Source organism: Gobius niger (genome assembly GCF_951799975.1).
Source record: "Gobius niger genome assembly, chromosome: 19".
Classification (NCBI taxonomy): Eukaryota; Metazoa; Chordata; class Actinopteri; order Gobiiformes; family Gobiidae; genus Gobius; species Gobius niger.
Window position 1 is genome coordinate 18,559,256 of NC_136870.1, and position 21,747 is coordinate 18,581,002.

A 21,747-nucleotide genomic window follows, 5' to 3' on the forward strand; every position below is an offset into this window, starting at 1 on the left:
ATTAATTGCCACTTTAACAACATCTTGAATATTGCTAAAACTTAATGCAACTTTTATACTGTCCCCAGTTCACCCAGTGCTGATATGTCAGAGGGCGAGGCTGTGGGAGGCCGTGACCTATGAGCCCCACCACAAGAATGTCCCTCTCTGAAGACTCTTTCATCTTTCATATTTGTTTTCTCTTATCAGCTAAAACAAGAAGCTGTTTCAACATAATCTCGTTATCTTTAATAGAGACACATGTCATCATTACTTTAGACATATTTATTTATACTCTTGTATTTAAAAGACCAGTGTTGGAGCCACATCTCTGCAACTTTACTCCTTCTTAGCGCAAACATTAGCAAGTTTGACACATTATCACCACATTGTCATAATGGACAAGATTATTCATATTTATCCAGTGTGTCTTTCTCAAGAATCAAACCCACATCTGCATAGGGTAACTGTGAGGGTGGAATGCTAACCACTCTGCCACTGTAAACTCCTGTAAATGCTGTGAAAGTGAATAGTTGTTATTATGAGAACCCTGCATAACTGACCTTTCCTTCCCCTAAATACTCCAGGCTCATTGCTGACATAGCGGTGTACACGTGCATGTATGCAAGTAACTTCATAACTGTACTTCCTAGAGTAGTTTTTACACACATTACTTTAGTATTATTGTGAAGTAACAGCACTTTTACTTGATACAAAATAAAAATTAAGTTTAGTCATTAAAGGGACTATATGGAGTTTAAAAATGTTCAGTATCATCCACCTACATCAGGGCTCTTCAATTACTTTTGTCACTGGGCCAGATTTGTCGGAGGTCATGGGCCACTGGGCCGGTCATTAATTCAAAGGTCATTAACTTTCTTGGTGGAGGTATTGTCGGCAGTGGTTAAATGTAACTAATAAAGTAACTTTTACTCAAACTTTGTTACTTTTAAACTCAAGTAATTAATGAAGTCGCTAATTTATTTTATAAAGTTATCCGATAACATAATTCTGGCAACACTGGTCGCTGCCTCTATCTACATGCCATATCAACAAGATTCCCATTCTTTGGCAAACATATGGACTGAGACATGGTGGTGGTAAGAAACATACTTTAATGGTTAAATTCAAAGTAGCATTGGTATTATTGAGAGCATTTGTTACATGTAAACACAACATGGACAGTCAGATCTTTACATTAACACTGGGCAGTTTTCATCAGAGCGAACCGTCTCCTCTAACTGGACCCATTAGTCTCATGCCTATACGACACATCTGCTAGAGTAAAAGCTTTGGACATAGCACTTCACAGGGTTGCAATGGGAATCTCATGTCTTCTTATTCCAATGCTGCGCATGGCTCGGAAATACAAGCCGCGCGTTTGGGATAGCGCGTGTTGATGCCCGTCCGTCCCGAGTCGGTATGGACCTCTGAGTGTAACCCCAGCTTCTCCTGGCATTTCGCAAAAAACATTTCAAGCTGCAGCTTCATCTCTCAAGTTGACACGTGAACGCAAGACTGCCATTCAAGTGTGGCACCGGCATTCCCAGTGATACCTTAACAGTAGCAATGAAGATAACGCTCTGGTAAGAATTCGAGACCACTGCAATGTATTGTTTTTGTAGGTTTGTGAAGGTATTGATAACAAGGCACAAGCTAGCTATTGTTACATTTCTTCTTTTATTGAGATGATTGTAACTCTTCTCAAAATGTGTTTATTTTCTTAACATTCACCATATTTGCTTAACACTGCAGTGATCTCCTCTTCCTTTCCAGAGCTGTACTTGCACAACAGATAAATATTGCAAAATTCCCATTGACAACAAGACATTTCCAGAAATCTCCTTGCATTTTAGTTACTAGTGCTACTTCAGCTACTTCAGTGCGGCAGTGGGAAACACATGGATGAAGCTGAGAAAGAGTGAGTTTTATTCAGTGAGCGTTTATACTTCAATGACATCAACATCTGTTACTGACATTTAAACAGTCGATCTTACAGTAGAAGAAACATGTCGGCGCGAGACTGCAAAACCTCAAACTTCAAGTATGTTAAAATAAAACAAAAAAGTTGCTTGATTTCTGCAAATCTCTGCCCTTTTATATATATAATACTTCATAATAAACTCTATATTATGGTATGGCTTTAAACTAGAATGCCCCCTGGTGTTAATCTTTGCCCTAATCAAAATTAATATCAATGGTGTTTTCGAAAAAAAAAAAAAAAAAAGGTTTGCAATAATACTGATATTATTATTTACTATTATACAAGTTTTTAAAGTACTGGGAGAGGCACATGAAATGGTGAGTAACAAACAATAGTCGCAAGAGAAGCACTCAATGTACAATTGCACTTGTGTCTGATTTAAATCAAAGACAAAGTCGGAGTAACTCAGTTGTAGTGATAGGAATGATAAATACATAGCACCATTTTGTTGAAAGTAAAAAAAAAAGAAAAAAAAGAAAAAAGCAAATGAAACCATTAAAACTCTCAAGCCCTTTTCGATACAAATCTGCCAGAAACATCTAATTCTTATCATGCACTTTGGTTAATGAGTTCAGTATGATCTATTTTCACGTTTGGGCTAAAAACAAAAGCTTCAAATCTTTTTTTTTTTTCATCACAAACAAAACACTGAGGCACTTAATCCGCTAAAACGAAGCTCATACATCAGTATCAGGGCAACACAAAACTATGTACATACATGTAAAAAGTGTTATAAATACGCTTTAAACCATAGATACTATTTACATCCTTCATCGTTGGGTTCTTGAAGTTGGTTTCTGTGGTGATTCTGATATACCCCTTCGTCTGCGATGTCACCGTTGTCAGCCAGCGGCGTTAGAGCATGAACCAGAGGGGGGGGGGGTCACGTGACTTGTTGGGTTTAGGTTGTTGTTGAAACTCGTCGGACTCATTCCCGCTTCCTTAAGATGACGTAGATGATCCCGCTGATGAGAGCCAGGGGGAAGGCCACCCAGGCCAGGATGTAGCAGTACCCGAAGGAGTCTGTAGAGGGGGCCCACTCCGGACTCATCACAGTGTAGATGATGGCGCCGCTCATCACAAACAGACCTGCAAAACAAAGCGGGGAGTGCTCAGTAATTAGAGATGCACTGGTCCAGCTTTTTTGATACCGATACCAATACTGAGGTTTGAGTATCTGATCCGATATCCGATATTTACCGATGCCAAGAGACTTTCTTAAAGGTGGCTTTCTCAAGGTGAAAAATGTAATTGACTCTTCTCCATTGTAAGATCAATAAAGTTATATTTTATTGTCATGTTACAGATCAACTATCAATTATATCTATTGATAAAGTCTTGGATAAACATTTATCAAGGATGACTTTTCTACACTAATTATCCTTGGGTATATGACAGACTTTAGTTTAAATTAAGTGATCTGATCATTTCAAATATGTTAGATCAGTTATTTCTTAAACTGAAATACAAACACTTGGCTTCAGCAGTGGTTATTGTATTTTATTAGACTAATTTAGGTATTTCTATCATAGTTTCTGCCTCAGTCTTGATTAGTTTCATTAGCATGCTCCCAGTAACTTTAGCATGCTATTGCTAACTGCAGACTTTGGCACATCGATCAAAAATACATTTTGTTCTTAGCTTTACATACAGCATGACCATATTCACCTAGATTTAGTTGGTAAAAGTTGTGTTTTTAAGGCCAAAACTAAGGCCAAAACTAGCATCGGTTCAGTATTGGATATTTGTAGCCGATATCATATGTGTTCCAGTATCGGCTCCAATATCCGATACCAATTTCTGTGCATCACTATCAGTAATCATGGGCGAATACAAAACAAAGACCACTCTGCGCAGCGCATCTGAATATTAAGTGTTTTTATGGATCATGAACTAGCAGGATAGTAAATGTTAGCATTGGCCTGACAATAACGCACCGCTTTGCTCACTGTAAAACATGCTCATAAACTTCTATAAAAATCCCTGTGCAGATTTGTGACCACGGAAATATGTTAAGAAAGTTAACCTCTTAACCCCCATCTGAACCAAGCACATTTTCTCCAGTTCAACTTTAACCAAATCTAAAAGCTTCTTGTTAAAAAAAAAAAAAGGGTCAAAATAGAGACAAAAACGAGATGAAAACGAGGATGGAAGAAGTCACAAAAACTGAACAGAAAAGCAACAGAAAAGTGATGGAAAAAGTGACAAAAATGTGTGACGAAAACACAACAAAAATGTGGCCAAAAAAAAGTGACGAAAACACGGCAACAACGCAAGGGAAAAAGCTGAACTGGAGAAAATGCACTTGGTTAAGGCAGGGGTTTAGAGGTTAGAGTTTCAATTTTATCATTGTATTTCATTGTTCATAAACATAAAAGTGGGTACAGATCGTTTAAGGCAGGGGCTTCCCAAACCCTTCTGGCCGTGACCCCAAAATCACTCTGCAAAGCTTTCAAAATCTGGTTTAATGGTGTTAGTTTGGATACTGTATTTTGATATTTGGCTTAATTGCACTAAAATACTCTATGCTGTTTTCATCAAAAATCTAAAATACCCCACTTTGGGAACCATTGCTTCTCTACTCTGACATGATTTTCTGGTTGGCACATTGCATACCTAGTTGTCAGATATATAAAAGCTCATGAAAAGTAACAAAAAATCCAGAAGATAGAATGAACATCATCAATGTATTTTCACTCTACAATATAGATGATAAAGGTTGAACATGACCTTTTCAACAAACATGTCTCAGTTGATACCACATCGAGCAGATCTGAACGTTGAGTTGGGTACCAATGAAGTATAATAAAGATACTGCATGAAAATAGATACATTCAAGGCGTTTTTCTCTGTCCACCTCCAGGGCATTATGTCTGTCCAGCCCCTACTCAGCGAGACATCTGACATTTCAACTCTGCTTCTGGCTCTGGGCCCAGTATTTGGCTGAGTGGGCATCTGTGCGCCAGGCAACGCGCTGGCACAATGCGCGGACCAAACCTGGGAGGCTGAAAAGGGCTGCCAACTCATACACAATGGACTGGCAGAGGAGGCACTGTGTGGCCAAAGGGCATGAGGCGCAGTAGACAAATGCAGCACTAAGCCATTAGTAACTGGCTCAGACTCTCCTAATTTAATTGTCTGCCACAGAGGATGCACTGGGCTTCGATTTAGCTCAGGCTTTGGGATGTGTGCGGGGCGGCATTTGACAGCTATTTTTATTCTCCTGTCTCTGAGCATAATATTCAATTGAGCGATTTAGACATTTATTGCAATTTAATTTACAACTGTTAGGAAAGAGTTAGGATATAGGCTTTTTAAAAACATTTTTGGCTGCACTTCACAGCACAGTGATAAAGTGGAAATAGCATGGTAACAGGGATAACCAGAGAAAACATTTTGGTTTATGTACATGGACTGTTTTTACACAGGTCATGAGGTGCGGGAAAGTTTAAAATTCAGAAACACTCTAAAATCTGGACACATCGCTGTATGTAATGCTGCAGCCAGCCCCCAGAGGGCAATACACATATGCATTTACTGTACCTAATTCCATTTTCTCAAATTCATTCATTAGCGAGGGCAGTACAATTTCAGTTTAATGCATATCGAGTAGACTTACTGGCCAGGATCTGGAAGGCTCCGGTGAGGAAGAAGCGCCCCCCCTTCTGCAGAGTGAAGAGCTGGCAGAAGAACAGGAAGAGGGCTATGCAGCTGAAGATGATGGACAGGATCATGAGGGCCTGCACCGCCTGGATCCATTCTGTACATGGACACAACAAGACAGCAATCAATACCAATAACGAAACCCAATTAGCTTTATCTGTAACTCTATACCGGTGGACACAAACAAGGGCATTCAGAAGAAAAAACTCACAAGTTGCTTTCTGCATAAACAATGAATAAAACTGATTGAACCCCCCAAAAATGTTTGATTGTTCTTGTCATGGACTTCAACAATTCAAAATAAACAGCAGTGATGTTTGATTTTCTGTATTTATTTTTACATCACCAACATTTCTGTTGTTTTTACAATACAATGATGGTCCAATAACAGCGCCTTGTGGCACACCCATAGCAATAGATGTGTAAAAACATGCATACAATGTAAATCACCACACGTACTCTCTGGAAATTGTTCAGTGGAGATCTGGAAACTAAAGCTACAGACATGCTTCCTTCTGGGAATGTGTAATAGATCCATAACATGCAGAGATCTTGTTCCTAAAAGCCCCCCTTTACAGCCAGCCTCAATGCTCCATATCGATCGCCACTGACTGTCTCTCCAAGGCCCGGACCATTAACCCATTAGACACCTGTATCGACTAAGAGCTATCCATCAAACTATTTATCTACCTCCGGTGTCTATCTTTATTTTGTAGGCCTGTTTGTTGTTGTTATGGCAGTAGAAGTGTCTTAGCCTCATTTGCAGCGCCATGCCAGGAATCCGAAGATTTCTATGCGGGGTCTATTTCTTTCATATGGGTTATGGGCACACAGCCTTCCCCGGGCCCGGGCTCTCAAATTTCATAAGCGCTCAGTGTATTCCCTCCTCCTGTTACTGTATATCTCCATTTCATCTTGGATTCTATCATCCATTTTCAGCTATACATCCACAGTCCCATAATCTTTGCGACTTAAAGCACTATATGCTTCCCTTGTCCAATAAACCACGTCTTTCTCAAATTGCGGATTCTATAAAACCTACAAAATCCCAGACTATTGATCCACTCACTTACGTAAATCACAGCACGTGTGGTTTAATGGGTAACCACTTAAATGCATGGCTTAGACACAATGCATAATTTATTATAGCTTTACCTTGAGTGTTCTTTTCAACTCATTTTACCCTTTGGAAATGAACGCGCCACTAAATCCGTCCATATTCTTCTGCTTACTCGTATGGGTGATGGCTAATGCCTGTAAAATCCACCCTGAGAAGTTTAGATCTGCCTATTGTCAAGAAAGTAGAGGGTTCATTGGAGAAAGTCATGCATTGCTATTGGTGGTCATGCAAAGCCAAGTCTGTTCCATCATCCAGGAGCATAAGAACACAAGATCTGAGGTTCCTATGGTGGATGAATGTCAGAATCTATTTTCAAAGTAGTTCAGGCTCCATAAGGGAACCTATTGTACTTTATAAATGGTAGGGGGAACCTTGCTACATGTGATATACAACCTACCACATATGAGAACATGCAAACTCCATACAGAAAAAGTCCCACCCGGCCCAGAACTCAAACTCTTACAACCTTCTTCTCGTGAGCATTAACCGTTGCGCCACCAGTTTACCAAACATAATGCTAACTACTATGACATTCTATATGATAAAAGGCTCTAACGTCAAAGCACTTCTTGATCTTCAATGGCCAGATCAAGTTACCTCAATGACACGTGCTTTAGATTGGAAACATGAGCCATTCTTCGACTGCATGCAGCCCCCCTATATCGCATCTGACAAACAATTAGATTCCACTACTTCTAATAACCCCATGTTATGTAATAGGGCTTGATAACACTATGACTGATGGGTAAAATGTTCCATCCGCTCCCAACTGTAAGAACAAATCATCGCCAGCATGTGATAAACACATCTTGTCCGTCTTCCTTCCTTCGACGCTGCTGTTGTGGTCGGAAAACAGTGGCATGAGGCATTTCCTGGCCCAGGGTTCAAAATATCGCTGATAAATGTGACACACGCTCCCGAGTTTACACCGATGACATAATGTATTGTCGTGACGGTGCTTAGAGACGGGAGGTACGGAGCGACGCGCCGCGCAAACATAGGAAATCCACTTTATGTGTAGAGTTACGTCTACCTCATCATGATTATGCACGTTGTGAGAGGGAGTGAATTTGGCGACGTCATTTTCCTGGCTGAGAGGATGTTTAAACTCGGTAGCTTAGACAGTCCGAACACACAGCAAATCGAGAAATCATAACCTCGTGCTCTCAAATATAACATCCATCATGATTCAACACACAAGCCCAGTCAATTACTCCATACTTAACATCAAAAACTGAGCGCTTCTGTTTTGCAGAATTTGATAATCCATCCACTCTCATACGGTTTACACTGGCTTGTGACCCCATGTGACTCTTGACTGAATTCTCATGAGCATTATTATATAATAAAGCCCATTAACCCCAAGGGTTTACAATCCAGAGCGTACTTTTCACATCTCCCCACCCAGAACATATGGAACTGGGGGCAACATTGACAACTTCCACTTTTAAAGCAATACGCATTCTATATTTCATCTCAGAAGACACTGCATTAGAAGTTTAACAACAGTAAGATACGATAATCACCAACAAACACTAGACATGCCCACCTTATAATCTGCAGGATGCAATCTACTGATAAAATCTACTGTGATTCATTGATTTCTTTCATGAGATTCAACAGCAAAAAAGAAGCACACGCTGTTGACGCAATTCCCCAAGAATAACTGATTGTAAACCGCATCAGAGTAGAAACCGGAGCCCTCAGCAAAACCTTGTAAAAGCTCCCTCTATCTGCCATCTCTGCGGTGGATGGAGAGGAGGGACACTTTTCCTGAACAAACAGTATGTGTCAGTCACTGAAAGCTGGTCAAACAGGAGTCCAGGCTGTGGCTGTCCCGGGACCTGGCAGAGTGTTATAATAGCTACAACCCCTGTCCAAACATACACACACACACACACACTGCTGCCCATTCCCCACCAGTGACATCACTCCACCGCTCCGGCCACCCTAACCTGTTTTTGTGGCTTTCATAATACAAATATCAAAGTCTAAAATAACTAGTGCTTCATTTTGTAGCAATGTACATTCATAAGCTTCTCAAACACCTCTAAATCTAGCGGGAGAAATATTAGTAGCAATAGTGGTATGTCAAGTCGAAACCCATTTACTTGACAGACAACTCAAGTCTTATTTAGAAATTGCAATGTAAAATCCAACTTAAGCTCAGTTATTTCTCCACCTTGTGTAGTATTTAGGTGTTTCTAATCCAGCTTGTCTGGTTTAAAATACACATGCAGCTGCTGCCTTAAATTATTGTCCTAATGATCCCTGAGCACTATTCTCTGACACTGGGCGTGACCCTGAATGCGCTATGTCCTCCGCGAGGTGGCCCAAGGTCCCGCCACATAGATGCACAACTTTAAATACTCCCGTTTCCACACCACCATCCGCCACCAGCGGCGGCGGCAGTAGCCAGCCACCAGCCCCACCCCGAATACCCCCTTTACCACAACACGCCGGCCCTCAATATGGACATAGCACCATGACTATTTATACAGCCTCCAGCCTATGAGCTCCGACAGTACCACATTCTCTGCCCTAGATGGCACCACGCTCCCGGAGGAGGGCGAGACACACCCACATTACAAGCAGTGTTGCATTTTGAAAACAGTGTCCACTTTCATCTAGCATTTAGCTCCACCATTCCAGTAGTAACATGGACTACAGGTGTCACAGGGGGACTACAAATCCCATAGAAAAAAGCATCACACTATGAATTAAAAGTAAAAAAAAATGTGTTTTGGACCTACCACCAGCTGATGCAGGCACACAGTATTGGCCATTGGTTGAAGAGCAGTTTTGCCAAAGGTCTGAGGAGCCAGATTGTCCCGTCGTCCATACCTAACAACAGGAAAACAACCAACATGAACAAAAAGCAACTTCAAAAGAAAAAGGTATTCAAAAAACATGCATAGTTAAACAAAAAAAAAGAATCTCTAAACTTGACTTACGCTGACAATAGTGGAGACAAACAGGAGGACAAGTGCAGCGACGTGCAGGAAGATGATCCCAAGTAGAAGCAGCAGCATCTTTACGCAGCGTCTGGACAGAGGCAGAGAGGAAACGGTCAGTGAGTCTTGCCCTTGGATCACTGTGATAAAGCGAGTGCGTATTTGGGCTGCTGCTGCTGCTGCTGCTGCTGCTGCTGCTGCTGCTGGTGGTGGTGGTGGTGGGGGGACATGGGTGTGTCACATTGAAACAGAATGAAGAGCGGCCCGGGACACCTCATCTGTACGTGCGTCAATTACAGAATGTACGCTATGGACCTCTGCCTATTTTCGTCCTTGGCATTTTTGACATAGTTTTGGTGATGTTTCCGTGCTCCGAACATTATTCTACTGAGTGTTTCTTTACAGATTCCATTTTTATTCTATTTTTTAAATGACGTGACTGGGCAAACTTTGTTGTGATGCAAATAAAAATACTCGCGCGCCTCTTCTGCGTCACACGGAAAAACAGAGGCCAGTGAAACGAGCGCGCTTCTCAAAAATAACACGCCATTAATGAGTGATTCAGTAAAGTTAACACAGCATGGTTAAAACACGTTTGAACATATTAATAATAGTAATAATAGCAACTCCCTTCCACTCATAACCGCTTTTCCTGTTTCTCTCCCGCACGAGAGCCCGTTCAGGAAGTTTATAACAGAGTAAAGTCCACTTACTTGTAACTCGCAGCTGTAATTCCCCACACAAAAAAAAAAGAAAAACAAGGTAAACGCGATACAAAAGTTTCCCTAAAGTCCAGTAGCAGCGGTGTTATCCTCAGTGCTCGGAGCGCAGGGTCGGACTGGGCGCAGAGATTGATGCCAGCGGCTGACGCGCTGTTATAAACTGTCTCATTTTGGAAGAACGACGCCCCGTGAGCGTGGCTACGTCACGCACTGACCCTCAGTCAGAGTTCCCGATATAGACGCAAGCGTGCGTAAAAGCGCGTGGTTTCCTTAGTTACCGACTTGTTTTATGTTGCTAGTGGCTGGACACAGTTAAGAGAGAGGACATACTCTGGAAGCATTCTCGTATTAAGTTACTGGATCACAAATAGTTTTCAGCGTTTGGTCCAGATGCAGTTCAACTTATAATGCTTAATGATGCTTTGGAAAACACATTTTAAAATCAATGCTGAAAGTTATAACTAATTGGTCTTATTGGTCTTTACCCAGTCTTTGACCCTGTTTTCTTGAAAACAGGGTCAAAGTAGTGACAAAAAACGAGGATGAAAACACGAAAGTGATAAAGGAGCGACAAAAACACGCTGGAAAAGCAACAATAACACAATAAAAAAGTACGACTAAAGAATGATGAAAAAAAAAACGGAAAAAAGACATAAAAGAGCGACAAAAATGTGATGAAAGCGCGACAAAAGAGTGTAGCTACCAGAGCCACTAAAATGATGAACAAAAACTACGAAAACATGATAATGAAGAGACAAAAAGCATGACTTAAGAGTGATGAAAAAGCAACAAAAGAGCAACAAATAGGTGACAAAAACGAAAACATGACAGAAACGATTAAAAAATGTGGCTAAAATGTGGCAAAAATAGTAAATTGAGTTCAAAGTAAATTGAACTGGAGAAAATGCGCTGGATAAATAAGGCAGATTCAGTAATAGCATTCACTTTTCCTGCTTCTTATGCCCTAAACTGCAGCCTATGGGGTTCACAAAGTAGGTGTCGCAAAGCACTGAGAAGAGAGAAAAGTAAATAGTAAGATGTTAATAATAATATCTAAGTAAATCACCTCAAATACAACTCTTCACCTCTTAAAACAATACTAAGTAACTTGTTTAACTTAATAAATCATTTTCGTAGTTCTTCTGGGGGTAATACAACTGTTAATGGGACGATTGGGGGGTCTTTCATTGCCCCCTGGTGTCTCTGGCCAGAAAACCACAATTGCAACTTCGCTGCCACCGGGTCTGTGCCACCAATACACACTAATGGAATCACGAAGCAGAAGCTATCGGGCAAAGCTATGGCGGGCTAGCACCACTTAAACAGTATTTACAGCCAAGTTTCAGTGAAAAATAGGATCTCCATTGTGTAATTGGATGTACAATATCCCTCTCTCCCTTTGTCTTTTCTGTCAGCGTAGTATTTACTCTCACGGATAATTAATGAGTAAAAAAAACGTAACATGCTACGACACCTGCAGTGGCGTTTATGGACTCTAGGGGCATGAGTTACTTAGTTCTGCTTTAACCACCATCTATAAGCGCATTATCTCCAGTTCATCTTTATCAAAATCTAAAAGCATACAGCCTATAGACCAGACTAACACCTCATTTGAAAGCTAAGACCTACAAAACTCATCTTAACAGATCTTTGTCTTCTTTTGTTGCGCTTTCATCTTCATTTTAGTCACAATTTTGTCACTTTTTCATCACTTTTCATCACTGTGTTCTGACGTTACTCCGACTTACTGTATCACCACCACCCCCACTATGAATTCATTTTGTTACTTTGGCAAACGCGTGCATTTTTTATTACAAATATAGATGATGCTTGTTTCACTTCTGCTAACACCCTGACTCCTTAAAATATTCAGTATTATATCAGGTCAGTGAGTGTCAAGCGCGATGTGCCTCGTGTTGTCTTGGCAATAGGGAACACAAACACACGGATGATGCCGGTCTCTCCCTGGACCAGTCATGCCCTCGGCCCACGTGACTAATGACCAGCAGCCCATGTGTGAGGTGTGAGAGACAAGTATGAAGGGATAGCCCGGGGAGAGAGAGACAGAGGGAGGGGGGGGGGGGGGGGGGGGGGGCTATAAAGAGAGGAGAGAGAGCATCAGGAGCGCTCCCCTGTTTGACATGACTCACTTCCACTGAGAGTGATAGAACGTCCCACCCTGGACCGAGAAAGCGCGTTGATAAAAGTTAAATATACAAGTGTGACCCGTGGGTGTAGTGTCAACGGGGTTCCTGTTTAGGGAGGAAAGGGAGTGGTGAAAATGTGTTATCTTTCTTTCCACCAAACCGAGGTCTAAGATGTTGAAAGTTTAAGAGGCTAAATATGACTCTAGTTGTGAACTATGTCGGGGAAAGTGAGTAATGTTTCATGGAATTCAGTTTTTGTGTTAGTGCTGGTGTGGCTGCTATAAAAAAAATGACATAATTGTCTATGTTGAGAAGTTTCCCTCCCTTCTTGATAATCACAGAAAGTCTGAGTAATGGTGTTTTTCAGATTTGTATGTTATTGATCAACTCCTTGTATTCGGTGAACCTAATCCTTTGATTGCGAAGCAGAGGTTTTATCCTTATTTTTATTTTTTTTCCCAATAAAGTCTCTCTATCGCTCTTCCGCCCAATGCCCTTTAAGTAATGTTAAGAATTTGGAATACATGTGGCTTGATTTGCATTGATGAGTAATCAAATAAAAGGCCTTTGTCATACTTTTTTTTTTGACTGTGGTGATGATTTTTAGTCACCCACATCACATAGACATGGTGACATGATGGCTTTGCCCAACATTTCTCAATCCATCAAATACATGCGGTCACTTTATAAAGTTGAAATAGAAAAAATAGACTACACTAACATTTTTAGTTTCTTTATTTAAAAAAAAATCTCATCACTTTTTTTTCACTGTTGTGTCACATTTTATTCACATTTTTGTCACTTTTATGACACTTTTTTACCACATTTTTGTCACATTTTCATCAATTTTTTTGCCACATTTTTGTCACATTTATGTCATATTTCTGCCACTTTTTTGCCACATATTTGTCACTTTTTCATCATATTTTTTGCCACATTTTTGTCACTTTTTCATCACATTTTTGTCACTTTTTGTCCTATGTTTGCCACTTTTTTTGCCACATTTTTGTCCTATTTATTTGACATTTTCATCACTTTGTTTTGCACATTTTTAGCATCATTTTTGCCAAAATTTTGTCACTTTTTGATGACATTTTTGGCCACATTTTTGTCACTTTTTCATCACATTTTTACCACATTTTTTTCACTTTTTCATCACTTTTTTGCCACATTATTGTCTCATTTTACTCACATTTTTGTCATTTTTTCATCAGTTTTTTGCCACATTTTTTTCACTTTTTCATCACATTTTTGCCACATTTTTGTCACTTTTTCATCACATTTTTGCCACATTTTTGTCAGATTCTTTGCCATATTTTGGCCACATTTTTGTCACTTTTTGAGCCTTTTAGTTCAGGTGGGGGTTAAGAGGTTAAACAGTCAAGGCAGAGCATGATTCACATATAAAAGTGCTTTTATATATTGGTGAAACTACATACTAAAACACAAATAAAACTCAAGTGTAAAAAATCCTTAGTGAAGAGTGCAGATAATATTTGTCATGTGCACTTCTACACAGTGGATTTGAACATTGTTACAAACTAATGACAATGACAACCATGGGCCCACACTAAGCATATGTACTGGCACCAGTCTCAAGGCAAATTAAACTGAATTGTTTGTTTTTCCTGGGACAATGACACCTGAGTTTACCTTTGGGCTAATTTCCATCAGATGCATGTACAGAAAGACCAAACTTTAGATTGTTGGGAGTTTATGGTGGTGCTTCCACAGTAGCTATCTTACTTTCCTGTTCCCTCCATGTGATTAGAGAGGAGTCACTTGACATCAGGTTAACCCGTACACGTCTCTCCTCTTCACCACTTCACCCGCACTCACCGCAAGTTTCGTTAACCCTCGCGAACCAAAGACCTCTGGGTGCGCTCTCGAACATGCAGGCGTGCCAAAGTATGCGCCGAGTACCATGCATGTGCCACTCTGAAAACAAGCACCACTTTGTCTGATACCGTCGCTCCTTCAGCGATAGGTCTGTGTGTTCAACGTGGTGCAACGGCAGGATTTCACCATCGCAAAAAGCTGTAAAAAATAATCTGAACTTTGGTCAACTGTAAGAAAAAGAAAAGAAAAAAGGAGCATTTTAAGAGGTCTATAAAGCAGCCTTTCCCTTGTGTCAATATTTGTGTAAAAGACAGTGGGGCTGGGTGAATTTTTATTTGTGAGGATGAAGTGAAGGACACACTTTATAGGCGATCTCTTTTGTAAGATAGCAAGTAATACTACAACTTTATATCTGCTTTTATGATAGGTCTGAAAACAACTTAAGCAGGCAAAATATCTATTTCCTGTTGTGTACATTTCAAGTCACCTGCATGTGTTTGGATGGTGGGAGGGAGCTTGGAAAGGCCTACAATGGGAACCATAGATCAAATGCATAAGACGTGGTGAAGATGCTGGCAGAAACTGGTTTGACAAACACAAGTACAGTACCGACATGGGCTGAGAGGGTACACTGACAGGAAGAAGCCCATACTCCAAAAGAAACATGAAAAAGCCAGTTTGGAGTTTTCCAATAAAAGCTAAGAAAAAATAATAATATTTATTAATAATATAATAATATTTGGAGGAAAAAGGGGGAATCTCGCAAGCCTGAGAACACCATCCCAACTGTGAAACACGGGGGTGGCAGCATCATGCTGTGGGGCTGTTTTGTAACATCCAAGACATCAGCCAGGAAGTCAAAGCTTGGGAGCAGATAGGTCTTCCAAATGGACAATTCCCAATGCATTTGGCCAGTATTGGTTACAAAGTGGCTTAAGGTCAATGTTTTGAAGTGACCGTCACAAAGTCCTGATCTCAGTCCAGTTGAAAATGTATGGGTAGAGCTGAAAAGGCAAGATGGCCGACAAATGTGGCTGTTACACCAGTTCTGTTTGGAGGAATGGACCAAAACTTCTGCCAACTATTGTGAGAAGCTTGTGAAAGGAAATCCAAAACGTGTGACCCCAAATTATACAGTTTAAAGGCAATGCTTCCAAATATTAATATGTATGTAAGCTTTTGGTTTTGTAAAAAGTGATACAAAATTGTGTGGAAAATTCCATCTCTTATTCTTTGTCAGACAGTGAGAAACATATGCAAATGTCTCTTTTTATAAAGTGTCTGTAAACATATGGTTCCCGCTGTATTAGACTTGGAGCAACAAGCGGAAAGAAATTAACCGGTAGGAGCGCTGAAGCGGCTAACTTGTTTTGCGCAACCACTCCGCAACTGTGCACTCGTTTGGAAGAATACACCTTTTCCGTTCATGTGCAACGCTTTTGTCTTTGTGTTTTGCATTTTGATTTGTGATATGCATATTTCACTTGCTGCGTTCTACCTCAGACAGGTCACATGCCACTGTCACATAAGACCAGAGCTATGGGTCTTAAATGTTGGCCATACGACTTTCTCAGTTACTGTAACTCCATCCACATACCTGCATGCACTGAAGTCTTAAAGCAGATGTCAATTCCTTAAAAGATGTGTCTATCACTTAATAATAAAGTCAAGATCATTACCATTACTTTTTATTATTTTATTTTTTAATGCATAACCCATATCTTTATAAGCACTGATAATGAGAAGCGGTATCATTTCCAGCCATTCTGATCTAAAAGAAACGTACTTGTGGAAAACTATGTAAACACTCTCGGTTTTTCCGTTGAATATTATGCCATCAACACATTTTAATTAGGCCCAATGCGGCGATGACAGCAGGCTGCTACACGAGGCTCTGGCCCTTAAAATTACCCTTAACATTCAATGGTTGAAACACGAGACGCCGAAAGAGCGGCTTTACCAAATAATGCGGCAGTGAGGTGAGGGAAAGTGAAGCATTTTCTTCGTAATGCTGTTAGTATAAGATTTGTAGAAAATGGACTCCAAGTGTATGATGTGCCTTGTCCTTACTTACTCAGATGTAATATAATACAGCTGCGGGCATTTCAAGCCCAGTTTGTACAAAACACAACTGAACACTTAATAAAAAACATTTTTATTGTTAAAATGTGTATATCATTTCCTGACTTCTTTGACCTTAAAAAAAGAATAACACGAATCAAAGAAAACACTGATTCTCACTTATTAATCTCATCTATTTATGGTTTATTTACATTTATTGTGTATTGCGCTTTACAAGCCTGTGTTGCCTGTTGTCATTATTCAATAGCCCATGCTCTGCAGTGCAAGCTGCATTTGTAGCAGCTGCCCTGGGGTAGACTGACAGTACTGAGGCTGCCAATTGGTGCCATCAGCCCCTCCAACTACTACACTGGCTGTGGGTGAAGTGTCTCGCCCAAGAACAAAACAGCAGTCTGCACCCGCAGAAGCTGGGATTCGAGCAACTCTCGGTTATAGGATGACCCGTTCTACCATCTGAGCCACTGTCGCCCTACTCATTTCCATCCGTCCATCAATCTTCTTCCACTTGTCCGCTGCCAGGTCGTGGGGGCAGCCGTTTGAGCTGTCCAAATCACCAGTCCTCCTGCAGGTGGTGGGTCCACTGGAGGACGGCCTCACGATTACACAGGCCTGTTGGTCTCTCATAAGCGGCTTCTGAACCGCTCTCTGTCTGACCCGTCACCCAGGACCTGTTTGCGTTTGCTCTGGGAGATTCTACCAGGGGCACGAAGCCCCCGACGACAGAGCTCCCAGGTTCATTCGGGTGCTCAAACCCCTCCACGAAGTTAAGGTGGCGGTTCCAGGAGGGGGCCCTACTAATTTGTAATTATATAATAAGTATTTAATTGATTGGTCAAAGAATAATGTCCCCAAAAGGATGCCTTGGGGTGCACCTTCACACTGAGTCTGCCATTCACTCTGGGGTCTTTTTAACAGGACTTTAACAGATAATTTTATAAAGCACAACTAAGTTATACCTCTTTTTAAGGTGAACACAAAATGCAGTCATTTGATGAAAGCAGTTGACTATCACCTGATAAATAGCTACATGCAGATAAACAGAAATATACAAACAACAGGAAACGGAGTAATCAAAATACGACCCAGCTAGTGGGGCATTTTGGTAAATTATCCAAAGTAGAGCAATATGGTAATATTGTAAGACTTGTATTGTAAAACAGCTGTTGCAATTTGTTTTCTGGCTGAAAATATGAGTGAGTATCTATCTAGTCCTGTCAATTAATTCTGATCATCTTTATACTTAGCTCATTTGCATATTTTTTTTAACACATTGCTGTGTACATTTGCTAATATTGGTCCCTGCGACACCACTTGGCAACCACTCAGACAAAAGCTTTTCTCAAATACTGCCATTTCCTGACCGCATTACTGCACAAACCGAAGTATTGTGACGCAGATATCAGCAAAAATGCTACTTAGTTTTCTCTTTAATGCTTTTTTTTTGCGAGAATCCGGGACATTTCCTTCTTGAAGCAGTGTCCTTCCTCCCTTTCCGCCGGCCACATTAATAAATAAATAATCTCAAATTTAATAAAGAGGCCTCTCAGCCCCATTCACTCCACTATGATTCAGCAGAATAAAACCGCAAGATCTTTTACCCCTGTAATGCCCGTGCACTATTGAATGACTCTGCTTTTTGTATCCTACATAAGGGGTTCTCAAGCTGTGGTCTGGGGACAAATGGTGCAGTATAGCTGATCTCCATATCCTGGTTTAGACTCTGATATTCTACTAGTTTATGTGAGGTGTGAGATAATCACATTTATTTTTTTAAGTAAATGGATTATCTATTTGAATATATTGACTTTTTTTCCCTCCATTGCAACTGTGCCAAGTCCTGTTATCTTGATGCAGCTATGCACAGAATGTCGAGCAAAGATAAAGTTGAGTGGATGACAAAATTTCGCAGAGGTAAAGATTTCTCATGTGAGCGCAGATCAGAAGACAGTGACAGAGTGCAACCACCGGACGGGAAGCAGTTACGACCAGAAAACCACAGAAAACTCAAAACTGTTATCTGTCAGTGTGCAGTTTCCTTGGTTTTTAACTGCTTTCTGATGTGACGCAGAGCTCCACACAGGCCAACAGCAACATGTTTGAGACATTGATGAAGATGAAAAAAAAAAACACACAAATACTTTTTAATTTAACCTCTTACCACCCACCTTAGCACAGTCATCACTGCCTCAGAGAGTAATGCCTCATTTGAAAGCTAATAAATGAGAAAAACCTTCAAAAAACGTTTCATGCATTTTCATCAAATTTTTGCCCATTTTTTGTTTAGTGTTTGTCACTTTTTTACTGCACTTTCATCGCTTTTTTGTCACATTTTTTGTCGCTTTTTTGTTGCTCTTTTGTGGCATTGTTTGTGACTTTTTTATTGCACTTTCATCACTTTATTGTCACTTTTTTCTTGTGTTTTTGCTTTTTTGTTGAGTTTTTGTCACTTTTTTTGCTGCACTTTCATCATCCTTTTGTCACTTTATTCTTGTGGTTTTGTTGCTCTTTTGTGGCATTTTTTGTGACTTTTTGTTTCACTTTCATTATTTTATTGTCACTTATTTTTTGTGTTATTGCACTTTTTTGTTGAGTGTTTATAGTCCCGTTTTTGTCCCTGTTTTGTTGCTCCTTTGTGCCATTTTTTGTGACGTATTTGTTGCACTTTCATCTCTTTATTGTCACTTATTTTTTGTGTTATTGCCCTTTTTGTTGAGTGTTTATAGTCCCGTTTTTGTCCCTGCTTCGTTGCTCCTTTGTGCCATTTTTTGTGACGTATTTGTTGCACTTTCGTCACTTATTTGTTATGTTTTTGCCCCTTTTTGGTTGAATTTTTGTCACTTTTTTGCTGCACTTCCATCGCTTTTTTGTCTCGTTTTTGTCAGTTTTTTTGTTGTTATTTTGTGGCATTTTTTGTTGCACTTTTTTTTTTCTTTATAGATAATTTTTTTGTCACTTTTTAGTGCGCGTTCATCCTCGTTTTTGTCGCTATTATGGCACTTTTTCCAAGAAGCTTTTAGATTTGGGTAAAGCCAAACTGGAGAAAATGTGCTCTGTTCAGGCAGAGGTTACGAGGTTAAAGGAACAGACCACTGTTTTTACATACTGAAATATGTTCTTACCTGAGCTTAGACGAGTTGATGCGTACCTGTCTGGTCTTTGTGCGTACCCTCAGTCACGCAAAACGACTAAAGATGTTGTTAACATTTGACCTCTCCCAGCATATTCCTACAGCTCCAAAGAGGGGTGAAGTTGGAAGATACCACGCTGTTCCACAGGCATGCACAAAGACCAGACAGGTGTCACATCAACTCGTCTAAGCTCAGGCGAGAACATATCACAGAATGGAAAAACGGTCGCCTGTCCCTTTAAGAAGCAGTTTTGACTATTGTGACTCATTTCTGGCCATTACGCAAAAATCACGCTTTAAACAATTTGCTGTCTAATACATCTAACAATCTTAGTAGTAGTAAATAACACACTATTGAACCCGTGACCTTCTGCTGCATGCCCCCCGCGACCCCCACTTTGAGCTCTTGTAATTTCTCGTGCCTCCGCGTCAGCCCCGTGATGCATCTCCAAATATACCCCCTGAATGTTTAGCTATACTGTTATCTTGGCACACGGTCCACGTCAAAGTGTGTAATTTCAACTGTGCGAGTGCCAGCCTCTCCCTCCCACGGCGACGACTCGTAGGACAGCGCAAGTGATCTGCGTTCGGCTCTTTAGCCCCGGCATGTTTAGTATGTGGGTGCCATAAAATAACAGGGGGCACAGGGCATCTAAAACAAGAGCGCCGGGTAAAAAATAAACTGACAAAATGTGTGGAGTGGGAGGAATGCTGGAGTAGATTCCCTCAACGCGGTGGGCGGGACGGCGGGTCAAATATACTCACTTTGGGGGCTATTTGTGTCACCGGCAGAAAGCCCAGCCTCGGACAAAACGGCTTTTCAGGTCAATTTAATTATGTAGTAGTGTGAGAAAGTTAGGCGAGGTGTGAAAAAACACTGCTAGGAGCAAATAGATTAGAGAATTTAGACAGTGTTCGCATGAAAGGAAAAGTCTAATGGATGAAATGGTGTGTAGAAGTGTCTATAATGGGTTTGGTACTACTTTAAATATGGACCAAAGATACTAAAGTCTCTCTCAAAAAGAAATTGTAATCTTTACGAGATTAGAGAATTAATTTGCTTGATCTGCTTCTGTAAGGAACTTTAGGGACTTGTGGATAGGGAGTAGCTTGGAGGGCAGAAACCCGAACCAATCCCGGTCTCTCCGTCAGTAACTTTAATTACGAAGTGACAAGGGCGCGAGGGATCTTTGATGTTCACTTGACAACAGGGGGCCATTCTTTGCGATGCTAGGACTTAGGAATCCACCGGTGTAGGGGGTGCTAATGTTGGACAGGAACTATACACACAGACATGGAGGCATCAAAGAAGCATCAAAGAAGACCCCACGCAAATGTCTCATGCTGCAGAATAGAGTTTCCCATATTTTTGATTCGAGAAGTGTTTTCTGCCAAATTTGGACAAACACAGGTCAAAGGAAACTGTTTAAAGTGACCCAATGTGACCGAATGTGGTTGTAAAGTTTTGAATTAAAGCAGAGCTAACTAACTTGTATAACTTAATAAATCCTTTTCGTAGTCCCTCTGAGGAATACAAGTGTTAATGGGATGATTGGGGGGGTCTTTCATCTCCCCCTGGTGTCTCTGGCACAAAAAAACACAGTTGCAACTTTGCCTGCACCGGGTCCAAACCACCAATACACAGTAATGGAATCCCGAAGAAGAAGCTAACAGGCTAACGGGCAAAGCTAACTGCATGCTAACGCTACTACAGCAGTGTTGACAGCCAAGTTTGAGTGAAAAATAATATCTCCATTGTATAATTGGGTGTACAATATCCCTCTCTCCCTTTGTCTTTTCTCTCAGCGTAGTATTTACTCTCACGGACAATTAATGAGCAAGAAAAAACACAACATGCTACGACACCTGCAGTGGCGCTTATGGCCTCTAGGGGCATGAGTTACTTAGTTCTGCTTTTAGGACTAAACTAGATTTAAAACCAAATGTAAATTGGACATATTGTGCATATTGCCACATGGATGTTTCATGTAGTATCTTATGTGTTACCTGAAAACATCTGCTGGTAACAAGGATAATTGGCTATGGTGAAAATGAGGTAAAAGCTACCATTTTGCCAACAACAGGGCAACTATTTGATGGCATAAGAAACAGACCTTTCAGGATTTTATC

At 40.6% G+C, this 21,747-nt stretch overlaps 1 protein-coding gene across 1 annotated transcript; it reads right to left on the bottom strand.

Moving 5' to 3' along the window:
• Positions 1-1,710: 1,710 nt before the first annotated feature.
• pmp22b (peripheral myelin protein 22b) lies at positions 1,711-10,579 on the bottom strand. Its single transcript, XM_079577303.1, has 5 exons — positions 10,414-10,579; positions 9,701-9,791; positions 9,500-9,590; positions 5,583-5,723; positions 1,711-3,052 (listed from the first exon to the last, which is right to left on the bottom strand). Exons 2-5 carry the CDS (start codon positions 9,776-9,778, stop codon positions 2,892-2,894), a joined length of 471 nt encoding a protein of 156 aa, XP_079433429.1. The 5' UTR covers positions 9,779-9,791; positions 10,414-10,579; the 3' UTR covers positions 1,711-2,891.
• Between the last annotated feature and the right edge of the window lie 11,168 nt (positions 10,580-21,747).